We start from the raw sequence: 21,115 nt of genomic DNA on the forward strand, positions 1-21,115 counted from the left end.
TTTTTTACATTTAAAAAAAAAAATGTGAATCATATTTTGATTTTGATTTGGGAATAGTTGGACTAGACAATAAGGAACAAAGAAAATTAAATGACTTTAATATTATTAACGTCTGGCTCCAAATCACTTAATCTATCTATCTTAATCAAAAGCTCACTTATTCAAAACGCCATCTTTGTCAGTAGGACAGGCCTATAGTATTTCCTCTTCCTTGCTTCCTTCTCTCTCTCTCTGTATCGGTGGACGACTGAGAGGGTGCTCTGATTGGCTGTAGCAGTGTTCTAGCGGCACCTCCGGCAGCCAATTGGAAGACAGGAGCGCGTATAAAAGCTGCTCCGTGCGATGTCGGTTATTGAAAGAAAGAAAGAAAGAAAGAAAGAAAGAAAGAAAGAAAGAAAGAAAGAAAGAAAGAAAGAAAGAAAGAAAGCAAGCTGGAGGGTTGATATCTCCGAGGAACATATCAAAAGAAGAATAATTCTGAAAAACTCTGAACTTCTGTCTCGGCTGTCTGTGTCTGGGACTCACAGGTATGCAATGCATCTGGAATATGCCTACATGGGAGTCATACCTGCCTTCACCCAGGGTACTTTTATTACAAACGTGCTGTGCTAAATTGATTGCAATAGGTTTTCATGTTGTAATTAATGATCGTTAGAATAGGCCTATTGTTTTCATGTTATAATTAGAGTTACATGTATTTCTCCCAAGTTAAGAATAAGCATTAAAGTTTATCTATAATGTTAATGTCGCGGTGAGAAAAAACAGTGATTCCATTCACTCATTCCTCTGGGATTCAGTAATGTGTAGAGGCAGGGATTCTATAGAATAATCTGGGCAACATGTGAGAAACTGTTTGCGCACCTGTTTTATAAACCTGGTGAATCCAGTATCCATTAACTACCCATTATTAGCTAGTGGTTTGGCCTATCGTTATTCTCTGAAGTGGTTTTGTCTCTTGCTCCAGAGTTATGATTATATGAACTCGGTTTGTTTATCTGGCGTCTGTTTGCTGCGCTAATGTGCAGTTTCCGCACCAGGTATGGAACAGAAGTCCGTCATTGCCTCCAGCGCGTAATTGACTCCCCCGCCACCTTCAGCCCTTCTCTGAAACGTTGCTTTTGTAGCTGGACACCGGTAGAACAAGCACCGGTCCTGTAGATTTCAGTTAAGACGTGTCACTGTCACACTGTTACCTAGGTAATAACACCCGGGTGTATGTGCGCGTCTATGTGTCTTATAGCGGAAGGTGGGAGAAGTTGAGAAATAACAGGGAGGGGGAGGAAATGACTCTCATGGACCCAGAACAGAGGCAAAGAGAGAGTTGCATAGGAATCACCTTGAAGGTCAAAGGACCACGTGGTCACATAAAAGAGTTGTGAGATTTGGTTGGTTGGGTGGGGGGTTGTTGGTTCCTATGGTGATCAGCAACATTCAGACTGTTCCTGAGCAATATAAAGAAACAGTAAATAATGTAACTGTGGTCATATGATATTATATTCAATACAACCAGCACCCAGAGTGGATAGCTGCTGAAATAACCTCTCTCTGTTTTCAACAGAGCTGTGAACCCTGGTATCCAGAGATACTGGCAGAGGGCCTCACTATATTCTGTCTAGAACATTCCCCCCGCCCCCTTGTCTGGCCATGGCTCCGTCCCTGGCCACAGCATTCGCCAGGCGGTGGTGGATGGCGTTGACAGCCATTATAGAGAACCTGTTTTTCTCAGCTGTCCTGCTGGGCTGGGGATCACTACTCATCATGCTGAAGTCTGAAGGTTACTACTCCTACATGTGCAATGGAGAAGGTAAGACCACCATCTTTATGTGGCCTCCCTTTGACCTGCTCTTTACTGTCACATCCCCTTTAGATTCCTATACTGACACATCCCCTTTTAAGATTCCTTTACTGACACATCCCCTTAAGATTCCTTTACTGACACATCCCCTTAAGATTCCTTTACTGTCACATCCCCTTTAGATTCCTATACTGACACATCCCCTTTTAAGATTCCTTTACTGACACATCCCCTTAAGATTCCTTTACTGACACATCCCCTTTTAAGATTCCTTTACTGTCACATCCCCTTAAGATTCCTATACTGTCACATCCCCTTTAAGATTCCTTTACTGACACATCCCCTTAAGATTCCTTTACTGACACATCCCCTTATGATTCCTATACTGACACATCCCCTTTTAAGATTCCTTTACTGACACATCCCCTTATGATTCCTATACTGACACATCCCCTTTTAAGATTCCTTTACTGACACATCCCCTTTTACGATTCCTTTACTGACACATCCCCTTTAAGATTCCTATACTGACACATCCCCTTTAAGATTCCTATACTGACACATCCCCTTTTAAGATTCCTATACTGACACATCCCCTTTTAAGATTCCTATACTGACACATCCCTTTTAAGATTCCTATACTGACACATCCCCTTTTAAGATTCCTTTACTGACACATCCCCTTTAAGATTCCTATACTGTCACATCCCCTTTAAGATTCCTATACTGTCACATCCCCTTTAAGATTCCTTTACTGACACATCCTCTTAAGATTCCTTTACTGACACATCCCCTTTAAGATTCCTATACTGACACATCCCCTTTTAAGATTCCTATACTGACACATCCCCTTTTAAGATTCCTATACTGACACATCCCCTTTAAGATTCCTATACTGACACATCCCCTTTTAAGATTCCTATACTGACACATCCCCTTAAGATTCCTTTACTGACACATCCCCTTTAAGATTCCTATACTGTCACATCCCCTTTAAGATTCCTATACTGACACATCCCCTTTAAGATTCCTTTACTGACACATCCTCTTAAGATTCCTTTACTGACACATCCCCTTTAAGATTCCTATACTGACACATCCCCTTTAAGATTCCTATACTGACACATCCCCTTTAAGATTCCTATACTGACACATCCCCTTTAAGATTCCTTTACTGACACATCCCCTTTAAGATTCCTGTACTGACACATCTCTTCTCTCTAGGGAACCACACCTCCTCCCCCAACCTGTCTGTCCCCCGCCCTCCACCAGGGGTCAATGATGAATACAGTGATTACTACTCAGAGGAGGAGGGTGTGGTGGGGCTGGGGATGGAGTAGAGATGAGGCCTCTGGCTCCCCAGGACCATTACGGACCCGTGAGGATGAACGGCTGGCTCATCTGTCAGGACCAGGATGAGATGTTGAACCTGGCCTTCACCGTGGGATCATTTCTCCTCTCAGCCATCACTCTGCCGCTGGGCATCGTCATGGACAAATACGGACCACGAAACCTACGACTACTGGGCAGGTAGGAGAGGGTGAGAGGGGATGTGTCTGTGTGTATAGTCTCAGTTAGTCTGAACAGTTCAGTTCAGGTGGTTGGGTGTGTGTGTGTGGTAGTTGGTCTGATTTGTATTGTGTCGTATGTTGTTGTAGTGTGTTGTTATATTGTCTAGAGTGTTAATGTATTGATTACTTGTCTAATGTATTGATTACTTGTCTAATGTAGTGATGAATTGTCTAATGTATTGATTACTTGTCTAATGTAGTGATGAATTGTCTAATGTAGTGATGAATTGTCTAATGTAGTGATGAATTGTCTAATGTAGTGATGAATTGTCTAATGTATTGATTACTTGTCTAATGTAGTGATGAATTGTCTAATGTATTGATTACTTGTCTAATGTAGTGATGGATTGTCTAATGTTCTGATGGAATATATCCATGTATTTTGTAATGTTTTGAAGTGTTTAATGTTTTGATGTATTTTGTAATGTTTTGAAGTGTTTAATGTTTTGATGTGTTGTGTAATGTTTTGAAGTGTTTAATGTTTTGATGTATTTTGTAATGTTTTGAAGTGTTTAATGTTTTGATGTGTTGTGTAATGTTTTATTTGTGTAATGTTTTGAAGTGTTTAATGTTTTTGTATGTTTTCAGTGCCTTTAATGTTTTGTCTGTCATTTAATGTTTTGATGTGTTGTGTAATGTTTTGAAGTGTTGTGTAATGTTTTGAAGTGTTTAATGTTTTGATGTGTTGTCTGTGTGTTCCAGTGCCTGTTTCTCCTTTTCCTGTCTCCTCATCTCCTACGGTGCATACAATCCTGATGGTGAGTAGCTGTAATATGTTGATTAGATGACAGTGTATTCTCACATGATGTAATAGCAGGGTACAGTGCCCATGTGTAGGTAGCTTACTAGTGGAGAGCTATTCAGCAGAACTGATGGTCTGGGGGTAGAACAGGCTATCTTGGCTGAGGTCCATGATTATCTTGGTGTCCTGAGGGTAACAGGGCCCAAGTGTTTGGGCAGTAAAATGGTAACATTTCATTGGAATTTAGAAGAACGGATCTAATGTTTCCACTAGTCAGAGATGTGAAACACCATCATGGTGTTTAGAGGCTGTAGAGAGGAAACACCATCATAGTGTTGAGAGGCTGTAGAGAGGAAACACCATCATAGTGTTGAGAGGCTGTAGAGGGAAACACCACCATAGTGTTTAGAGGCTGTAGAGGAAACACCACCATAGTGTTTAGAGGATGTAGAGAGAGGAAACACCATCATAGTGTTTAGAGGCTGTAGAGAGGTAACACCATCATAGTGTTTAGAGGCTGTAGAGAGGTAACACCATCATAGTGTTTAGAGGCTGTAGAGAGAGGAAACACCATCATAGTGTTTAGAGGCTGTAGAGAGGAAACACCATCATAGTGTTTAGAGGCTGTAGAGGGAGGAAACACCATCATAGTGTTGAGAGGCTGTAGAGGGAGGTAACACCATCATAGTGTTTAGAGGCTGTAGAGAGGAAACACCATCATAGTGTTTAGAGGCTGTAGAGGAAACACCATCATAGTGTTTAGAGGCTGTAGAGGAGAAACACCATCATAGTGTTTAGAGGAAACACCATCATAGTGTAGAGGAGAGGAAACACCATCATAGTGTTTAGAGGCTGTAGAGGAAACACCATCATAGTGTTTAGAGGCTGTAGAGAGAGGTAACACCATCATAGTGTTTAGAGGCTGTAGAGGAAACACCACCATAGTGTTTAGAGGCTGTAGAGGAAACACCATCATAGTGTTTAGAGGCTGTAGAGGAAACACCATCATAGTGTTTGTTTAGAGGAAACACCACCATAGTGTTTAGAGGGAGAGAGGTAACACCATCATAGTGTTTAGAGGCTGTAGAGAGAGGTAACACCATCATAGTGTTTAGAGGCTGTAGAGCAGGGGTGTCAAACCTATTTTACATCAGTAACAGCAGACAATGCCCAGGAGTGTCGGCAATGACCATTAAAATTATGTCATACTCATATATAATGAATCAAAATATCATGGTTCTTCCTCGGTTTTGGTGTAAAAAGGAAGCACAAGAACATTAGGAAATATTGAAATTTAATGAACTATCCTTTATTAAACATGATTTCATGAAACACCTTATATTTCCTTAGATTTAAATGTAATTTGATTTTTATCATCTCAAATATGCACAAGTAACTCTGATCCCACTGATTGTTCAAAGGCACAACTTTAATTGGTACTGAAAAATATAGTAATGCACTTTAAGATTAAATGAGACTTTTAAAGAAAGGAATTTTTAAACCACTTACACATACGCATATAAAATCTAAATGTAATCCCTGCGTACACCTTACAAACTAAGGAGAGTGATTTTAAATGTGTAATGAAGAAAGTGTTCGCCTGTCCTGTAAATCTGTAAACTTCATACATGAAACATACATACACATACAATACATACTGAAAATGTATGAACAGTAGAATTCCATCACACAACTTTTGTTTTGAAGCTGCTGACTAACATTAAAGTGCACATTTTTAAATCACCACAGTAAGGATTCATCTTCACAGAGCTGTATTCTTTCAATGCAAACAGTATCTAAGGCAGCATTTTAAAGGTGTTAGTCTAGTCTGGACTTGTATTTGTACCTGAAACTTGGCATCTTTTGGCCTGTACAAGTGCATCAACACCAGGTGTCATGTCCTGACTAGCTGTCACTTTCAGAATGTCATTTAAGTGCTTGTTTGTGAGCCTTGAACGCATTTTTGTTTTATTGATATTCATCACTGAGAAAATTTGTTCACAAAGGTAGGTTGTCCCAAACATGCACAAAATTTTAGCAGCCAGGGCTGTTAATTTGGGGTACCCTGGTAGTAGATACTGATAAAATCTGTCCAGACCTACAGAGGCAAATTTGCCCTTCAAATCTGCATCACACTGCAAATCAATTATCTCTAGCTGAATTTCGACCGGCAGATCAGAAGCTTTAACTGTGAAAGGTGAGCGAAAAACTGAAAATTCTGTCTCAAGTTCACCAAATACCTGAAAACGTTTCTCAAACTCCCGCAGTAGTCCTGCAATTTTGTCTTTGTACCGTTTCATGTCCGCATCAGGTCTGGTCACACACACATCTCTCAGACAGGGAAATGAGCAGGGTTGCCATTTGCCAGTTGCATCTCCCACAAAGTCAGCTTCAACTTAAATGCATGTATGTTGTCAGAAAACTGTGTGACAACTTTTTTGCGGCCTTGCAACATTTTGTTCAGATTGTTCAAGTGTTCAGTAATATCAACCAAGAATGCAAGGTCCCGTAGCCATTCCTGAGATTGTAATTCCAACACCGGTTTTCCTTTTTCTCCATGAACTGTCCGATTTCCTCTCGTAGATCAAAGAAATGCCTCAGCACAGCGCCTCGGCTTAACCATCTCACTTCAGTGTGGTATGGCAGGCTGTGGGTAATGTTGCTGTCGCTGAGAAGTTTGTCAAACTGACGATGGTTCAGACCTCTGGACCGGATGAAATTTACAGTGCGAACAACCACCTCCATGACGTGGTCCATTTTCAGCGACTTTCAACACAATGCCTCCTGGTGCAAAATACAGTGAAATGTCCAGAAACGATCTCCTCCATTAAGGGCTTGTACTTTGTCTTTGAACTTTGTCGCGACACCTGCTTTCTTTCCGACCATGGATGGCGCGCCGTCTGTAGCCAGGCTGACAGCGCGGACCAGTCCACTCCAACTCTGTCCAATGCAGCAACGACAGAGCCGAAAATGTCCTCGGCTGTTGTGGTGTCCATCATTGGCACCAACTCAAGAAACTCTTCAGTAACAGTCAATGTCTCATCAACTCCTCGAATAAATATGGCCAGTTGGGCCACGTCTGTGATGTCAGTGCTCTCGTCAATTGCCACGGAAAATGCAATAAATGACTTGACTCTCTGTTTCAATTGACTGTCTAAATCTGCCGATAGTTCCGAAATCCTCTCTGCTATAGTATTCCTCGTCATGCTAATATTGGCAAAAGCTTGTCGCTTCTCGGGACATACAAGTTCAGCCGCCTTCATCATGCATCGTTTAACAAAGTCACCGTCGGAATACGGCTTCGATGCTAATGCTATTTCGCTAGCAATTAGGTAGCTGGCTTTTACCGCTGCTTCACTGACTTCTGGCTCTGGATGAAAGTTGACTGCTGTTTCTCAGACCCGCCAGCAATTCGTTAATCTTATCTCTTCTCAGTTGTCCTTGCAAGCCGTCATATTTTTCGCTGTGATGAGTCTCGTAGTGGCGTCGAATATTATATTCCTTCAATACCGAAACTTGTTGCAAACACACCAAGCACAAAGGTTTTCCGTGCATCTCTGTAAATAAATAGGACGTGGTCCATTTTTCTTTGAAAATTCTACACTCCTTATCTACTTTTCTCCGTTTGGATAACGACATTTTGGCTAATGAGGGTGTAGTGGAGAGGTAGAGACATTAACAATCTTAACAACGTCGTAACAAGCAGCAGATGGCGCATTGATACCGTCTGCTGTTTTCAGTCTGTCTCAGTGATGCGGCTTGTCTTAAAAAAAAAAATATTAATTCCATGTCTTTTATGCATTTTTTCCACTTTCAAATTATCCTGCGGGCCTGATCGAACCTCCTTGGGGGCCGGTTCCGGCCCGCGGGCCGTATGTTTGACACCCCTGCTGTAGAGGAAACACCATCATAGTGTTTAGAGGCTGTAGAGGAGAAACACCATCATAGTGTTTAGAGGCTGTAGAGAGGAAACACCATCATAGTGTTTAGAGGCTGTAGAGAGAGGAAACACCATCATAGTGTTTAGAGGCTGTAGAGAGAGGAAACACCATCATAGTGTTTAGAGGCTGTAGAGAGAGGAAACACCATCATAGTGTTTAGAGGCTGTAGAGAGAGGAAACACCATCATAGTGTTTAGAGGCTGTAGAGGAAACACCATCATAGTGTTTAGAGGCTGTAGAGAGGAAACACCATCATAGTGTTTAGAGGCTGTAGAGAGGAAACACCATCATAGTGTTTAGAGGCTGTAGAGAGGAAACACCATCATAGTGTTTAGAGGCTGTAGAGGAAACACCATCATAGTGTTTAGAGGCTGTAGAGAGAGGAAACACCATCATAGTGTTTAGAGGCTGTAGAGAGGAAACACCATCATAGTGTTTAGAGGCTGTAGAGAGAGGAAACACCATCATAGTGTTTAGAGGCTGTAGAGGAGAAACACCATCATAGTGTTTAGAGGCTGTAGAGGAAACACCATCATAGTGTTTAGAGGCTGTAGAGGAGAAACACCATCATAGTGTTTAGAGGCTGTAGAGAGGAAACACCATCATAGTGTTTAGAGGCTGTAGAGGAAACACCATCATAGTGTTTAGAGGCTGTAGAGGAAACACCATCATAGTGTTTAGAGGCTGTAGAGGAAACACCATCATAGTGTTTAGAGGCTGTAGAGGAAACACCATCATAGTGTTTAGAGGCTGTAGAGAGGTAACACCATCATAGTGTTTAGAGGCTGTAGAGAGGAAACACCATCATAGTGTTTAGAGGCTGTAGAGGAAACACCACCATAGTGTTTAGAGGCTGTAGAGGAAACACCACCATAGTGTTTAGAGGCTGTAGAGGAAACACCATCATAGTGTTTAGAGGCTGTAGAGGAAACACCATCATAGTGTTTAGAGGCTGTAGAGGTAACACCATCATAGTGTTTAGAGGCTGTAGAGGAAACACCATCATAGTGTTTAGAGGCTGTAGAGGAAACACCATCATAGTGTTTAGAGGCTGTAGAGGAAACACCACCATAATGTTTAGAGGCTGTAGAGAGGTAACACCATCATAGTGTTTAGAGGCTGTAGAGGTAACACCATCATAGTGTTTAGAGGCTGTAGAGAGGAAACACCATCATAGTGTTTAGAGGCTGTAGAGAGGAAACACCATCATAGTGTTTAGAGGCTGTAGAGAGAGAACACCATCATAGTGTTTAGAGGCTGTAGAGAGGAAACACCATCATAGTGTTTAGAGGCTGTAGAGAGGAAACACCATCATAGTGTTTAGAGGCTGTGAGAGGAAACACCATCATAGTGTTTAGAGGCTGTAGAGAGGAAACACCATCATAGTGTTTAGAGGCTGTAGAGAGGAAACACCATCATAGTGTTTAGAGGCTGTAGAGGGAAACACCATCATAGTGTTTAGAGGCTGTAGAGGAAACACCATCATAGTGTTTAGAGGCTGTAGAGGAGAAACACCATCATAGTGTTTAGAGGCTGTAGAGGAGAAACACCATCATAGTGTTTAGAGGCTGTAGAGGAGAAACACCATCATAGTGTTGAGAGGCTGTAGAGAGAGAACACCATCATAGTGTTTAGAGGCTGTAGAGGAAACACAATCATAGTGTTTAGAGACTGTAGAGAGGAAACACCATCATAGTGTTTAGAGGCTGTAGAGGAAACACCACCATAGTGTTTAGAGGCTGTAGAGAGGTAACACCATCATAGTGTTTAGAGGCTGTAGAGGTAACACCATCATAGTGTTTAGAGGCTGTAGAGGAAACACCACCATAGTGTTTAGAGGCTGTAGAGAGAGGAAACACCATCATAGTGTTTAGAGGCTGTAGAGGAAACACCATCATAGTGTTTAGAGGCTGTAGAGGAAACACCATCATAGTGTTTAGAGGCTGTAGAGGAAACACCATCAGTGTTTAGAGGCTGTAGAGGAAACACCATCATAGTGTTTAGAGGCTGTAGAGGAGGTAACACCATCATAGTGTTTAGAGGCTGTAGAGAGAGTAACACCATCATAGTGTTTAGAGGCTGTAGAGGAAACACCATCATAGTGTTTAGAGGCTGTAGAGGAAACACCATCATAGTGTTTAGAGGCTGTAGAGGAAACACCATCATAGTGTTTAGAGGCTGTAGAGAGAGGAAACACCATCATAGTGTTTAGAGGCTGTAGAGGAAACACCATCATAGTGTTTAGAGGCTGTAGAGAGGAAACACCATCATAGTGTTTAGAGGCTGTAGAGGAAACACCATCATAGTGTTTAGAGGCTGTAGAGGAAACACCATCATAGTGTTTAGAGGCTGTAGAGGAAACACCATCATAGTGTTTAGAGGCTGTAGAGGAAACACCATCATAGTGTTTAGAGGCTGTAGAGAGGTAACACCATCATAGTGTTTAGAGGCTGTAGAGGAAACACCATCATAGTGTTTAGAGGCTGTAGAGGTAACACCATCATAGTGTTTTAGAGGCTGTAGAAACACCACCATAGTGTTTTAGAGGCTGTAGAGGAAACACCATCATAGTGTTTAGAGCTGTAGAGGAAACACCATCATAGTGTTTAGAGGCTGTAGAGAGAGGTAACACCATCATAGTGTTTAGAGGCTGTAGAGGAAACACCATCATAGTGTTTAGAGGCTGTAGAGGAAACACCACTTAAAGAAGGAATGTTCATCTACACTAAACACAAGTCAAAGCAACCATTCCTGTTGTGCTCCCAGTTCCTGGCAAGATGATTAAGTGCTGTTACAACACACATGTGATGTTTTAAAACGTCTCAGGATGATGTGTTTCAATGCTCCAGCAACGTTCATGTTTTCTCTACTTCACGTTGGTTACAGATCAGTTGCCATGAGTTGTTGGTTTTTACCGAGCACTTCATTTTAACGTTGTAATAAATAACATGTTTAATGGGGTTGTGCTCTTCGTCATGTTGCCACTAGTTTCTAGTTGTTCCAAAAACAGTTTTGTGTTTGTGTATCTGACACTTTCTCCACCTTCCTCCACAGAGCTGTCTGTACTCGTCTTCATCGCTCTGACGTTCAACGGCTTCGGAGGCATGTGCATGACCTTCACCTCTCTCACGGTAAAGAGAGGTGTGTGTGTGTGTGTGTGTGTGTGTTCAGGTCAGATTTCTCCGTATTTATTTGTGATTTCACCATTTTCCCTTATGATCCAAAAGAGAATGTGTGTCAGTGACGTTTGTGTGTTTTGCATAATCTCTGTGTAGAGAACATTGTGTCATTTGTCCTCTTCACTGGCACTGGAAATACTTTTGTACTAATCATTAATCTATTATGTAAATGTCCGGTTGATTTAGTTATTTTCTTCAACACACAAAACCCTCCTGTTCTCTCTCTGTCTCTCTGTGTCACGAACGTCGGAAGAGAGTGACAAGGTACGCTCACCACGCTGCACATATTCCCTTCATTTGTAGAAAATGTAGCCAACAAAACAAGAACACGACCGTGAAGCTTCGGCTTTTAATGCCACTAAAAAGTAAACTTCCCACACTGGGGATCCTACTTAGGCAGCCCTTTTCCCCTCCTTTCAATCAGAGACAATGATGGACAGCTGTCCCTGATTGAGAACCATACCCGGCCAAAACATAGAAATAACAAAACATAGAAATCAGACGATAGAATGCCCACCCAAATCAAGCCCTGACAAAACCAAAATAGACAGTACCCCCCCGCCCAAAGGTGCGGACTCCGTTCGCAAAACCTGAACCTATAGGGGAGGGTCCGGGGTAGCGGCTCTGATGCGGGATGTAGACCCCCTCTACCTCTGGCTCACCTCACTTTGGTAGCGCCTCTGGTGTGGGGACCCTCGCTGCCGACCCCGGACTGGGCACCCTCGTTGCGGGCCCCGGACTGGGAACCCTTGCTTGAGGCCCCCGACTGGCCCGTGGAGCTGGCACCGGACTCACCAGGCTGGTGAGACTGGTCCGTGGAGGAGGCACAGGATGAACCGGCTGTGGGGGAGCACTGGAGTTCTGGTGCTTAGCACTTGCACCGCTCCTCTTGGCAGCATGTGAAAGCTACCTGTGTTGCTCATATTTAGTTTTTGGTGTGTTCTAATAGAACTGTGTCCAAATAGAATTTCTATTTGTCATCCTGATTTCCTGGCTGGAAGGGATCAACTCCCATGGGAACAGGTGGAGGCAAATAGGAGAGCAGAAGCAGCCGGAGAGAGGAGCCGGCGATATGAGGGAACACGGCTGGCAAGGAAGCCCGAGAGGCAGCCCCGAAAATGTATTTGGGGGGGCACACTGGGAGTGTGGCGAAGCCAGGTAGGAGACCTGCGCCAACTTCCTGTGCTTACCGAAGAGCGAGAGAGACCGGGCAGGCACCGTGTTATGCTGTGGAGCGCACTGTTTCCCCGGTGCGGGTGCATAGCCCGGTGCGGTACATTCCAGCTCCTCGTATCGACCGGGCTAGAGTGGGCGTCGAGCCAGGTGCCATGAAGCCGGCTCTACGCATCTGGTCTCCAGTGCGTCTCCTTGGGCCGGCGTACATGGCACCAGCCTTACGCATGGTGTCCCCGGTTTGCCAGCACAGTCCACCGGGAGCATTCAACCAGGTAAGGTTGGGCATGCTCGGTGCTCAAGAGCTCCAGTGCGCCTGCACGGTCCGGTCTATCCAGTGCCACCTCCATGCACCAGCCCTCCGGTGGCAGCCCCCCGCACCAGGCTGTCTCTCGGGCTTCTGCCTACAGGGTCTTCCGCCTGTCCAGCGCTGCCAGAGCCTTCCTCCTCTCCAGCGCTGCCAGAGCCTTCCGTCTGTCCAGAGACAGTCGCCCATCTGTCCAGAGCTGCTGGAGTCTCGCGTCTGTCCAGAGCTGCTGGAGTCTCGCGTCTGTCCAGAGCTGCTGGAGTCTCGCGTCTGTCCAGAGCTGCTGGAGTCTCGCGTCTGTCCAGAGCTGCTGGAGTCTCGCGTCTGTCCAGAGCTGCTGGAGTCTCGCGTCTGTCCAGAGCTGCTGGAGTCTCGCGTCTGTCCAGAGCTGCTGGAGTCTCGCGTCTGTCCAGAGCTGCTGGAGTCTCGCGTCTGTCCAGAGCTGCCAGAGTCTCGCGTCTGTCCAGAGCTGCCAGAGTCTCGCGTCTGTCCAGAGCTGCCAGAGTCTCGCGTCTGTCCAGAGCTGCCAGAGTCTCGCGTCTGTCCAGAGCTGCCAGAGTCTCGTCTGTCCAGAGCTGCCAGAGTCTCGTCTGTCCAGAGCTGCCAGAGTCTCGCGTCTGTCCAGAGCTGCCAGAGTCTCGCGTCTGTCCAGAGCTGCCAGAGTCTCGTCTGTCCAGAGCTGCCAGAGTCTCGCGTCTGTCCAGAGCTGCCAGAGTCTCGCGTCTGTCCAGAGCTGCCAGAGTCTCGCGTCTGTCCAGAGCTGCCAGAGTCTCGCGTCTGTCCAGAGCTGCAGAGTCTCGCGTCTGTCCAGAGCTGCCAGAGTCTCGCGTCTGTCCAGAGCTGCCAGAGTCTCGCGTCTGTCCAGAGCTGCCAGAGTCTCGCGTCTGTCCAGAGCTGCCAGGAGTCTCGCGTCTGTCCAGAGCTGCCAGAGTCTCGCGTCTGTCCAGAGCTGCTGGAGTCTCGCGTCTGTCCAGAGCTGCTGGAGTCTCGCGTCTGTCCAGAGCTGCTGGAGTCTCGCGTCTGTCCAGAGCTGCTGGAGTCTCGCGTCTGTCCAGAGCTGCCAGAGTCTCGCGTCTGTCCAGAGCTGCCAGAGTCTCGCGTCTGTCCAGAGCTGCCAGAGTCTCGCGTCTGTCCTGAGCCGTCAGCCAGCCAGGAGCTGCCAGAGCCGTCAGTCAGCCAGGCGATGCCAGAGCCGTCAGTCAGCCAGGCGATGCCGGAGTCTCCCGCCTTCCCGGCACTGCCGGAATCCCCATCCATTCGGGATGTCTAGGGTTCCCAGTCCAAGGTCAGTGCCGATGGTCGCCGCTTTAAAGAGGCCACAGAGGCGGGCGAAGAGGCGCACCAGAACTTTGAAGTGGGGTCCACGTCCTGCGCCAGAACTGCCACCGCGGACAGACACCCACCCAGACCCTCCCCTATAGGTTCAGGTTTGCGGCCGGAGTCCGCAACTTGGAAGGGGTACTGTCACGTATTTTCCTTTGTTTTGTCTTTATTTAGTATGGTCAGGGCGTGAGACTGCCCACCCCATCTATGTTTTGTGTTTCTATTTTTGGTTTCTGTTTCGGCCTAGTATGGTTCTCAATCAGAGGCAGGTGTCGTTAGTTGTCTCTGATTGAGAATCATACTTAGGTAGCCTGGGTTTCACTGTTGGTTTGTGGGTGTTTGTTTCCATGTCTGTGTTTGTCACCACACGGTACTGTTTCGGTTTGTTCACGTTTATGGCTTTTGTATTTTAGTGTTCAGTTTATGTCTTTAAAATAAACATCATGAACACTTACCACGCCGCATCTTGGTCCGATCCTTACTCCTCTTCAGATGAAGAGGAGGAAATCTGCCATTACAGACAGAACCTGTGAAGACGATCTAGGTGCTGCTGTAACCCCTCTTTAGTGGGAGACAGCAGCACCAGGTCATCTGCGTACAGCAGACACATGATTTCAGTGTTGTGTAGGGTGATACCAGGTGCTGCCGATTCTTCTAATGTTTTTGCCAATTCATTAATGTAGATGTTAAATAGTGTTGGACTTAATGGACAGCCCTGTTTCACTCCCCGTCCCCGAGAGAAGTCTGTTTGCTTGTTGCCAATTTTAACCGCACATTTGTTTTTAGTGTACATTGATTTAATAAAATCATATATTTTCTCTCCAAAACCACTTTCTATTAGTTTATAAAAAGACCTTTGTACCAAATTGAATCAAATGCTTTCTTGAAATCTACAAATCACGAGTAGATTTTGCCTCTGTTTTGGTTTACTTGTTTATCAATTTAGAGTGTGGAGGGTGGAAATGTGGTCTGTTGTACGATAATATTTTAGAAATCCAATCTGGCTTCTGCTCAGGACGTTGTGTTCATCAATGAAATGATGTAGTCTGCTGTTTATAATACTGCAGAGAATTCTCCCCAAGTTGCTGTTAACGCAAATTCCTCTAATTATTTGGGTCAAATTTGTCTCCATTTTTATAGATTGGTGTGATCAATCCCTGGTTCAAAATATCAGGAAAATACCTGCAGTGAGGATAATGTTGAAGAGTTTGAGTATAGCTAATTTGAATTTGTGGTCTGTATATTTGATAATTTCACTTAAAATACCATCAGCACCACAGGCCTTTTGGGTGGGAGAGTGCATAGTTTTTCCAATAATTCTTCTTCTGTAATTGGAGTATCCACAGGATTCTGATAGTCTTTGACTGCCGATTTCAAGGATTTGTCATTTTTCTTATATATTTTTTTGTCCTGTGCTCTTTGTTAAATTGCCGTAGAGGTTTACAAAGTGATTTCTCCACATATCCCCATTTTGGAGAGCCAATTCCTCATGATGAGGTTTGTTTAATTTATTCAAATTCTCCCAGAAGTGGTTTGATTCTATGGATTCCTCAATTCCATCCAGCTGGTTTCTAATGTTCTGTTCCTCTGTTCTCAGGGTGTGTTTGTATTGCTTCAGTGTTTCCCCATATTGAAGGCCTATATTTTTGTTGTCTGGTTCTCTGTGTTTTTGATTAGATATATGTTTCAATTACTTTCTTAGATTTTTGCAATCATTATCAAACCATTTTTCATTATCTGTTATTTCTAGTTTGCTCTTATGCTTCTTAAGATTAGCCAAGGAGGCTAATTTGTCAAATATAAAGTTTATGTTCCAAATGGCCAAATTTAGGAGGAGAATGTTAAGGCTAAAAGTTGTCCAGGAGAGATTGTATTTTTTGGCTACTAATTGCTTTTTGGTAGATGTCTGTACTGTTCTGTTGGTAGATGTCTGCACTCCATCTACAGGCCTGTTTTGTACTATGTCATTTATTGAGCCGTGATGCTTCAAGGTTGGGTTGGGCTGACTGTTAGTGGGCTGACTGTTAGTGGGCTGACTGTTAGTGGGCTGACTGTTAGTGGGCTGACTGTTAGTGGGCTGACTGTTAGTGGGCTGACTGTTAGTGGGCTGACTGTTAGTGGGCTGACTGTGAAGACTCTGAGAGAGGTGTTAGTGGGCTGACTGTGAAGACTCTGAGAGAGGTGTTAGTGGGCTGACTGAAGACTCTGAGAGAGGTGTTAGTGGGCTGACTGAAGACTCTGAGAGGTGTTAGTGGGCTGACTGTAAAGACTCTGAGAGAGGTGTTAGTGGGCTGACTGTAAAGACTGAGAGAGGTGTTAGTGTGAAGGCTCTGAGAGAGGTGTTAGTGGGCTGACTGTGAAGACTCTGAGAGAGGTGTTAGTGGTCAGGGCCTGACAGTTGTTGATCCATCCTCAGTTTTAACTGTTTTAAAGTCACCATTGGCCTCATGGTGAAATCCCTGAGTGATTTCCTTCCTCCCTGGCAACTGAGTTAGGAAGGATGCCTGTATCTTTGTAGTGACTGGGTGTATTGATACACCATCCGAAGTGTAATGAATAACTTCACCATGTTCAAAGGGATATTTAATGTCTGCTCTTTTTTTTTGACCCATCTACCAATAGATGCTCTTTGTGAGCCATTGGAAAACCTCCCGGGTCTTTGTGGTTGAATCTGTTTGAAATTCACTGCTTGACTGAGGGACCTTACAATTATCTGTATGTGTGGGGGTACAGAGATGAGGTAGTCATTGTAAAATCATGTTAAACATTATTATTGCACACAGAGTGACTCCATGCAACTTATTATGTGACTTGTTAAGCAAATGTTTACTCCTGAACTTATTTAGATTTGCCATAACAAAGGAGTTGAATACTGATTAACTCAAGACATTTCAGCTTTACATTTTTAAAAATTAATTTGTAAATAAAACAAATAAAAACATAATTCCACTTTGTCATTATGGGGTATTGTGTGTAGAGGCCAGTGACACACCACCTCAATGTTATCCATGTTACATTCATTATGGGGTATTTAATCCATGTTACATTCATTATGGGGTATTTAATCCATGTTCAATTCATTATGGGGTATGTAATCCATGTTCAATTCATTATGGGGTATGTAATCCATGTTCAATTCATTATGGGGTATGTAATCCATGTTACATTCATTATGGGGTATGTAATCCATGTTCAATTCATTATGGGGTATGTAATCCATGTTACATTCATTATGGGGTATGTAATCCATGTTAAATTCATTATGGGGTATGTAATCCATGTTCAATTCATTATGGGGTATTTAATCCATGTTACATTCATTATGGGGTATTTAATCCATGTTACATTCATTATGGGGTATTTAATCCATGTTACATTCATTATGGGGTATGTAATCCATGTTACATTCATTATGGGGTATGTAATCCATGTTACATTCATTATGGGGTATGTAATCCATGTTACATTCATTATGGGGTATTTAATCCATGTTACATTCATTATGGGGTATTTAATCCATGTTACATTCATTATGGGGTATTTAATCCATGTTACATTCATTATGGGAATTATTTAATCCATGTTACATTCATTATGGGGTATTTAATCCATGTTACATTCATTATGGGGTATTTCATCCATGTTACATTCATTATGGGGTATTTAATCCATGTTACATTCATTATGGGGTATTTAATCCATGTTCAATTCATTATGGGGTATTTAATCCATGTTACATTCATTATGGGGTATTTAATCCATGTTACATTCATTATGGGGTATTTAATCCATGTTACATTCATTATGGGGTATTTAATCCATGTTACATTCATTATGGGGTATTTAATCCATGTTACATTCATTATGGGGTATTTAATCCATGTTACATTCATTATGGGGTATTTAATCCACGTTCAATTCATTATGGGGTATTTAATCCATGTTACATTCATTATGGGGTATTTAATCCATGTTCAATTCATTATGGGGTATGTAATCCATGTTCAATTCATTATGGGGTATGTAATCCATGTTCAATTCATTATGGGGTATGTAATCCATGTTCAATTCATTATGGGGTATGTAATCCATGTTACATTCATTATGGGGTATTTCATTCAATTCAATTCATTATGGGGTATGTAATCCATGTTCAATTCATTATGGGGTATTTAATCCATGTTACATTCATTATGGGGTATTCAATTCAATTCATTATGGGGTATTTAATCCATGTTCAATTCATTATGGGGTATGTAATCCATGTTCAATTCATTATGGGGTATTTAATCCATGTTACATTCATTATGGGGTATTCAATTCAATTCATTATGGGGTATTTAATCCATGTTACATTCATTATGGGGTATTTAATCCATGTTACATTCATTATGGGGTATTTAATCCATGTTACATTCATTATGGGGTAGTTAATCCATGTTACATTCATTATGGGGTAGTTAATCCATGTTAAATTCATTATGGGGTATGTAATCCATGTTAAATTCATTATGGGGTATTTAATCCATGTTACATTCAGGCTGTAACACAACATGTGGAAGAAGTCAAGGGTCTGAATACTTTCTGAAGGCCACTGTAATTTAGCTACAGTAGCCAACTAGCTTTTGGTGGAATTGTGTCGCGATACGAAACATTCAGCCCCGCCCCTTGGCCGGCAGTGGGGTTGCTAGAGGTGGTTAGCGTCCCGTTCCTGGATTGGACAGGGCACTATAGATACTTCAGGTTATCTCGGTATAACCAGGACCGCTCACGTAGCCCTGCCTCTCTTTCTATATCGAAGCGTTGTCCGCGTAGAGAGGTCTTTGCCTTGTCACTCTCAACGATCTAGCTCTAGCTGGGATGTGTGAACCCCACCTTTATCCTGTAGACTCTTTATTTCACCACTAATTGGTCCTTGAGTTGTTATTAAGCACTAGTCCTACCAGTCTCTATATGATTTCCGTGGTTGAGTGTTCCCCTCTGTGATGTATCTAGTTTAAAGTGTGAAGAACTTTAGTCAACTTAGTCTCACTACTCTGCCCATCGGCTATGTATCGCTTGGAAAATAAAACTTAGATAGATCGATAAGACAATTAAATGAATCACTACTGGACACACCTTCCTCTTTGTCTTTTAATAGTAACTCTTTCTGTCATAGAGTACTGATCTCCGTTTCCAGTGTCCCGGTAGCGGGACAAAACAATATTGACTAATTCAGACTGCCCCTACAAAACAATATTGACTCATTCAGACTGCCCCTACAAAACAATATTGACTCATTCAGACTGCCCCTACAAAACAATATTGACTCATTCAGACTGCCCCTACAAAGCAATATTGACTCATTCAGACTGCCCCCTACAAAACAATATTGACTCATTCAGACTGCCCCTACAAAACAATATTGACTCATTCAGACTGCCCCTACAAAACAATATTGACTCATTCAGACTGCCCCTACAAAACAATATTGACTCATTCAGACTGCCCCTACAAAACAATATTGACTCATTCAGACTGCCCCTACAAAACAATATTGACTCATTCAGACTGCCCCTACAAAACAATATTGACTCATTCAGACTGCCCCTACAAAACAATATTGACTCATTCAGACTGCCCCTACAAAACAATATTGACTCATTCAGACTGCCCTACAAAACAATATTGACTCATTCAGACTGCCCCTACAAAACAATATTGACTCATTCAGACTGCCCCTACAAAACAATATTGACTCATTCAGACTGCCCCTACAAACAATATTGACTCATTCAGACTGCCCCTACAAAACAATATTGACTCATTCAGACTGCCCTACAAAACAATATTGACTCATTCAGACTGCCCCTACAAAACAATATTGACTCATTCAGACTGCCCCTACAAAGCAATATTGACTCATTCAGACTGCCCCTACAAAACAATATTGACTCATTCAGACTGCCCCTACAAAACAATATTGACTCATTCAGACTGCCCCTACAAAACAATATTGACTCATTCAGACTGCCCCTACAAAACAATATTGACTCATTCAGACTGCCCCTACAAAACAATATTGACTCATTCAGACTGCCCCTACAAAACAATATTGACTCATTCAGACTGCCCCTACAAAACAATATTGACTCATTCAGACTGCCCTACAAAACAATATTGACTCATTCAGACTGCCCCTACAAAACAATATTGACTCATTAGTTACTGCATGTTTATTTTTGAAAGGGTGTTTTAGGCATAAATGACAGATTCCTAGAGATCTGTCAACGCTGTGTTACATTACATGAGATCTGTCAACGCTGTTACATCACATGAGATCTGTCAACGCTGTGTTATTAGGTCAAAATATTCATGAGATCTGTCAACGCTGTAGTTACATTACATGAGATCTGTCAACGCTGTGTTACATTAAGATCTGTCAACGCTGTTACATCACATGAGATCTGTCAACGCTGTGTTACATTACTAGATCTGTCAACGCTGTTACATCACATGAGATCTGTCAACGCTGTGTTACATCACATGAGATTCGTCAACGCTGTGTTACATCACTAGAGATCTGTCAACACTGTTACATCACTGGAGATCTGTCAACGCTGTGTTACATCACTGGAGATCTGTCAACGCTGTTACATCACTAGAGATCTGTCAACGCTGTTACATCACATGAGATCTGTCAACACTGTGTTACATCACTCTGTCAACGCTGTGTTACATCACTAGAGATCTGTCAACGCTGTGTTACATCACTTGAGATCTGTCAACGCTGTGTTACATCACTAGAGATCTGTCAACGCTGTTACATCACTAGAGATCTGTCAATGCTGTGTTACATCACTAGAGATCTGTCAACGCTGTTACATCACTAGAGATCTGTCAACGCTGTTACATCACTAGAGATCTGTCAACGCTGTGTTACATCACTTGAGATCTGTCAACGCTGTGTTACATCACTAGAGATCTGTCAACGCTGTTACATCACTAGAGATCTGTCAACGCTGTGTTACATCACTAGAGATCTGTCAACACTGTGTTACATCACATGAGATCTGTCAACGCTGTGTTACATCACATGAGCTGT

At 43.0% G+C, this 21,115-nt stretch overlaps 1 protein-coding gene and 1 pseudogene across 1 annotated transcript; both read left to right on the plus strand.

The window, feature by feature from the left end:
- Positions 1 to 360: 360 nt before the first annotated feature.
- LOC127925316 (large neutral amino acids transporter small subunit 4-like) overlaps positions 361 to 21,115 on the plus strand; it is a 29,890-nt pseudogene continuing 9,135 nt past the window's right edge.
- Positions 11,608 to 15,783, plus strand: LOC127925321 (uncharacterized). The gene is made up of 2 exons (XM_052510168.1): positions 11,608 to 13,142; positions 15,529 to 15,783. Exons 1-2 carry the CDS (start codon positions 12,347 to 12,349, stop codon positions 15,663 to 15,665), a joined length of 933 nt encoding a protein of 310 aa, XP_052366128.1. The 5' UTR covers positions 11,608 to 12,346; the 3' UTR covers positions 15,666 to 15,783.

Source organism: Oncorhynchus keta, unplaced genomic scaffold, assembly GCF_023373465.1.
Source record: "Oncorhynchus keta strain PuntledgeMale-10-30-2019 unplaced genomic scaffold, Oket_V2 Un_contig_541_pilon_pilon, whole genome shotgun sequence".
Taxonomy (NCBI): Eukaryota; Metazoa; Chordata; class Actinopteri; order Salmoniformes; family Salmonidae; genus Oncorhynchus; species Oncorhynchus keta.

Coding starts and splice junctions, on each gene's coding strand:
- LOC127925321 (XM_052510168.1), top strand. CDS start 12,347: ATGTATTTGGGGGGGCACACTGGGAGTGTGGCGAAGCCAGGTAGGAGA. Junction 13,143..15,528: donor GCTGCTGGAGTCTCGCGTCT/GTCCAGAGCTGC, acceptor CCTCATGATGAG/GTTTGTTTAATTTATTCAAA.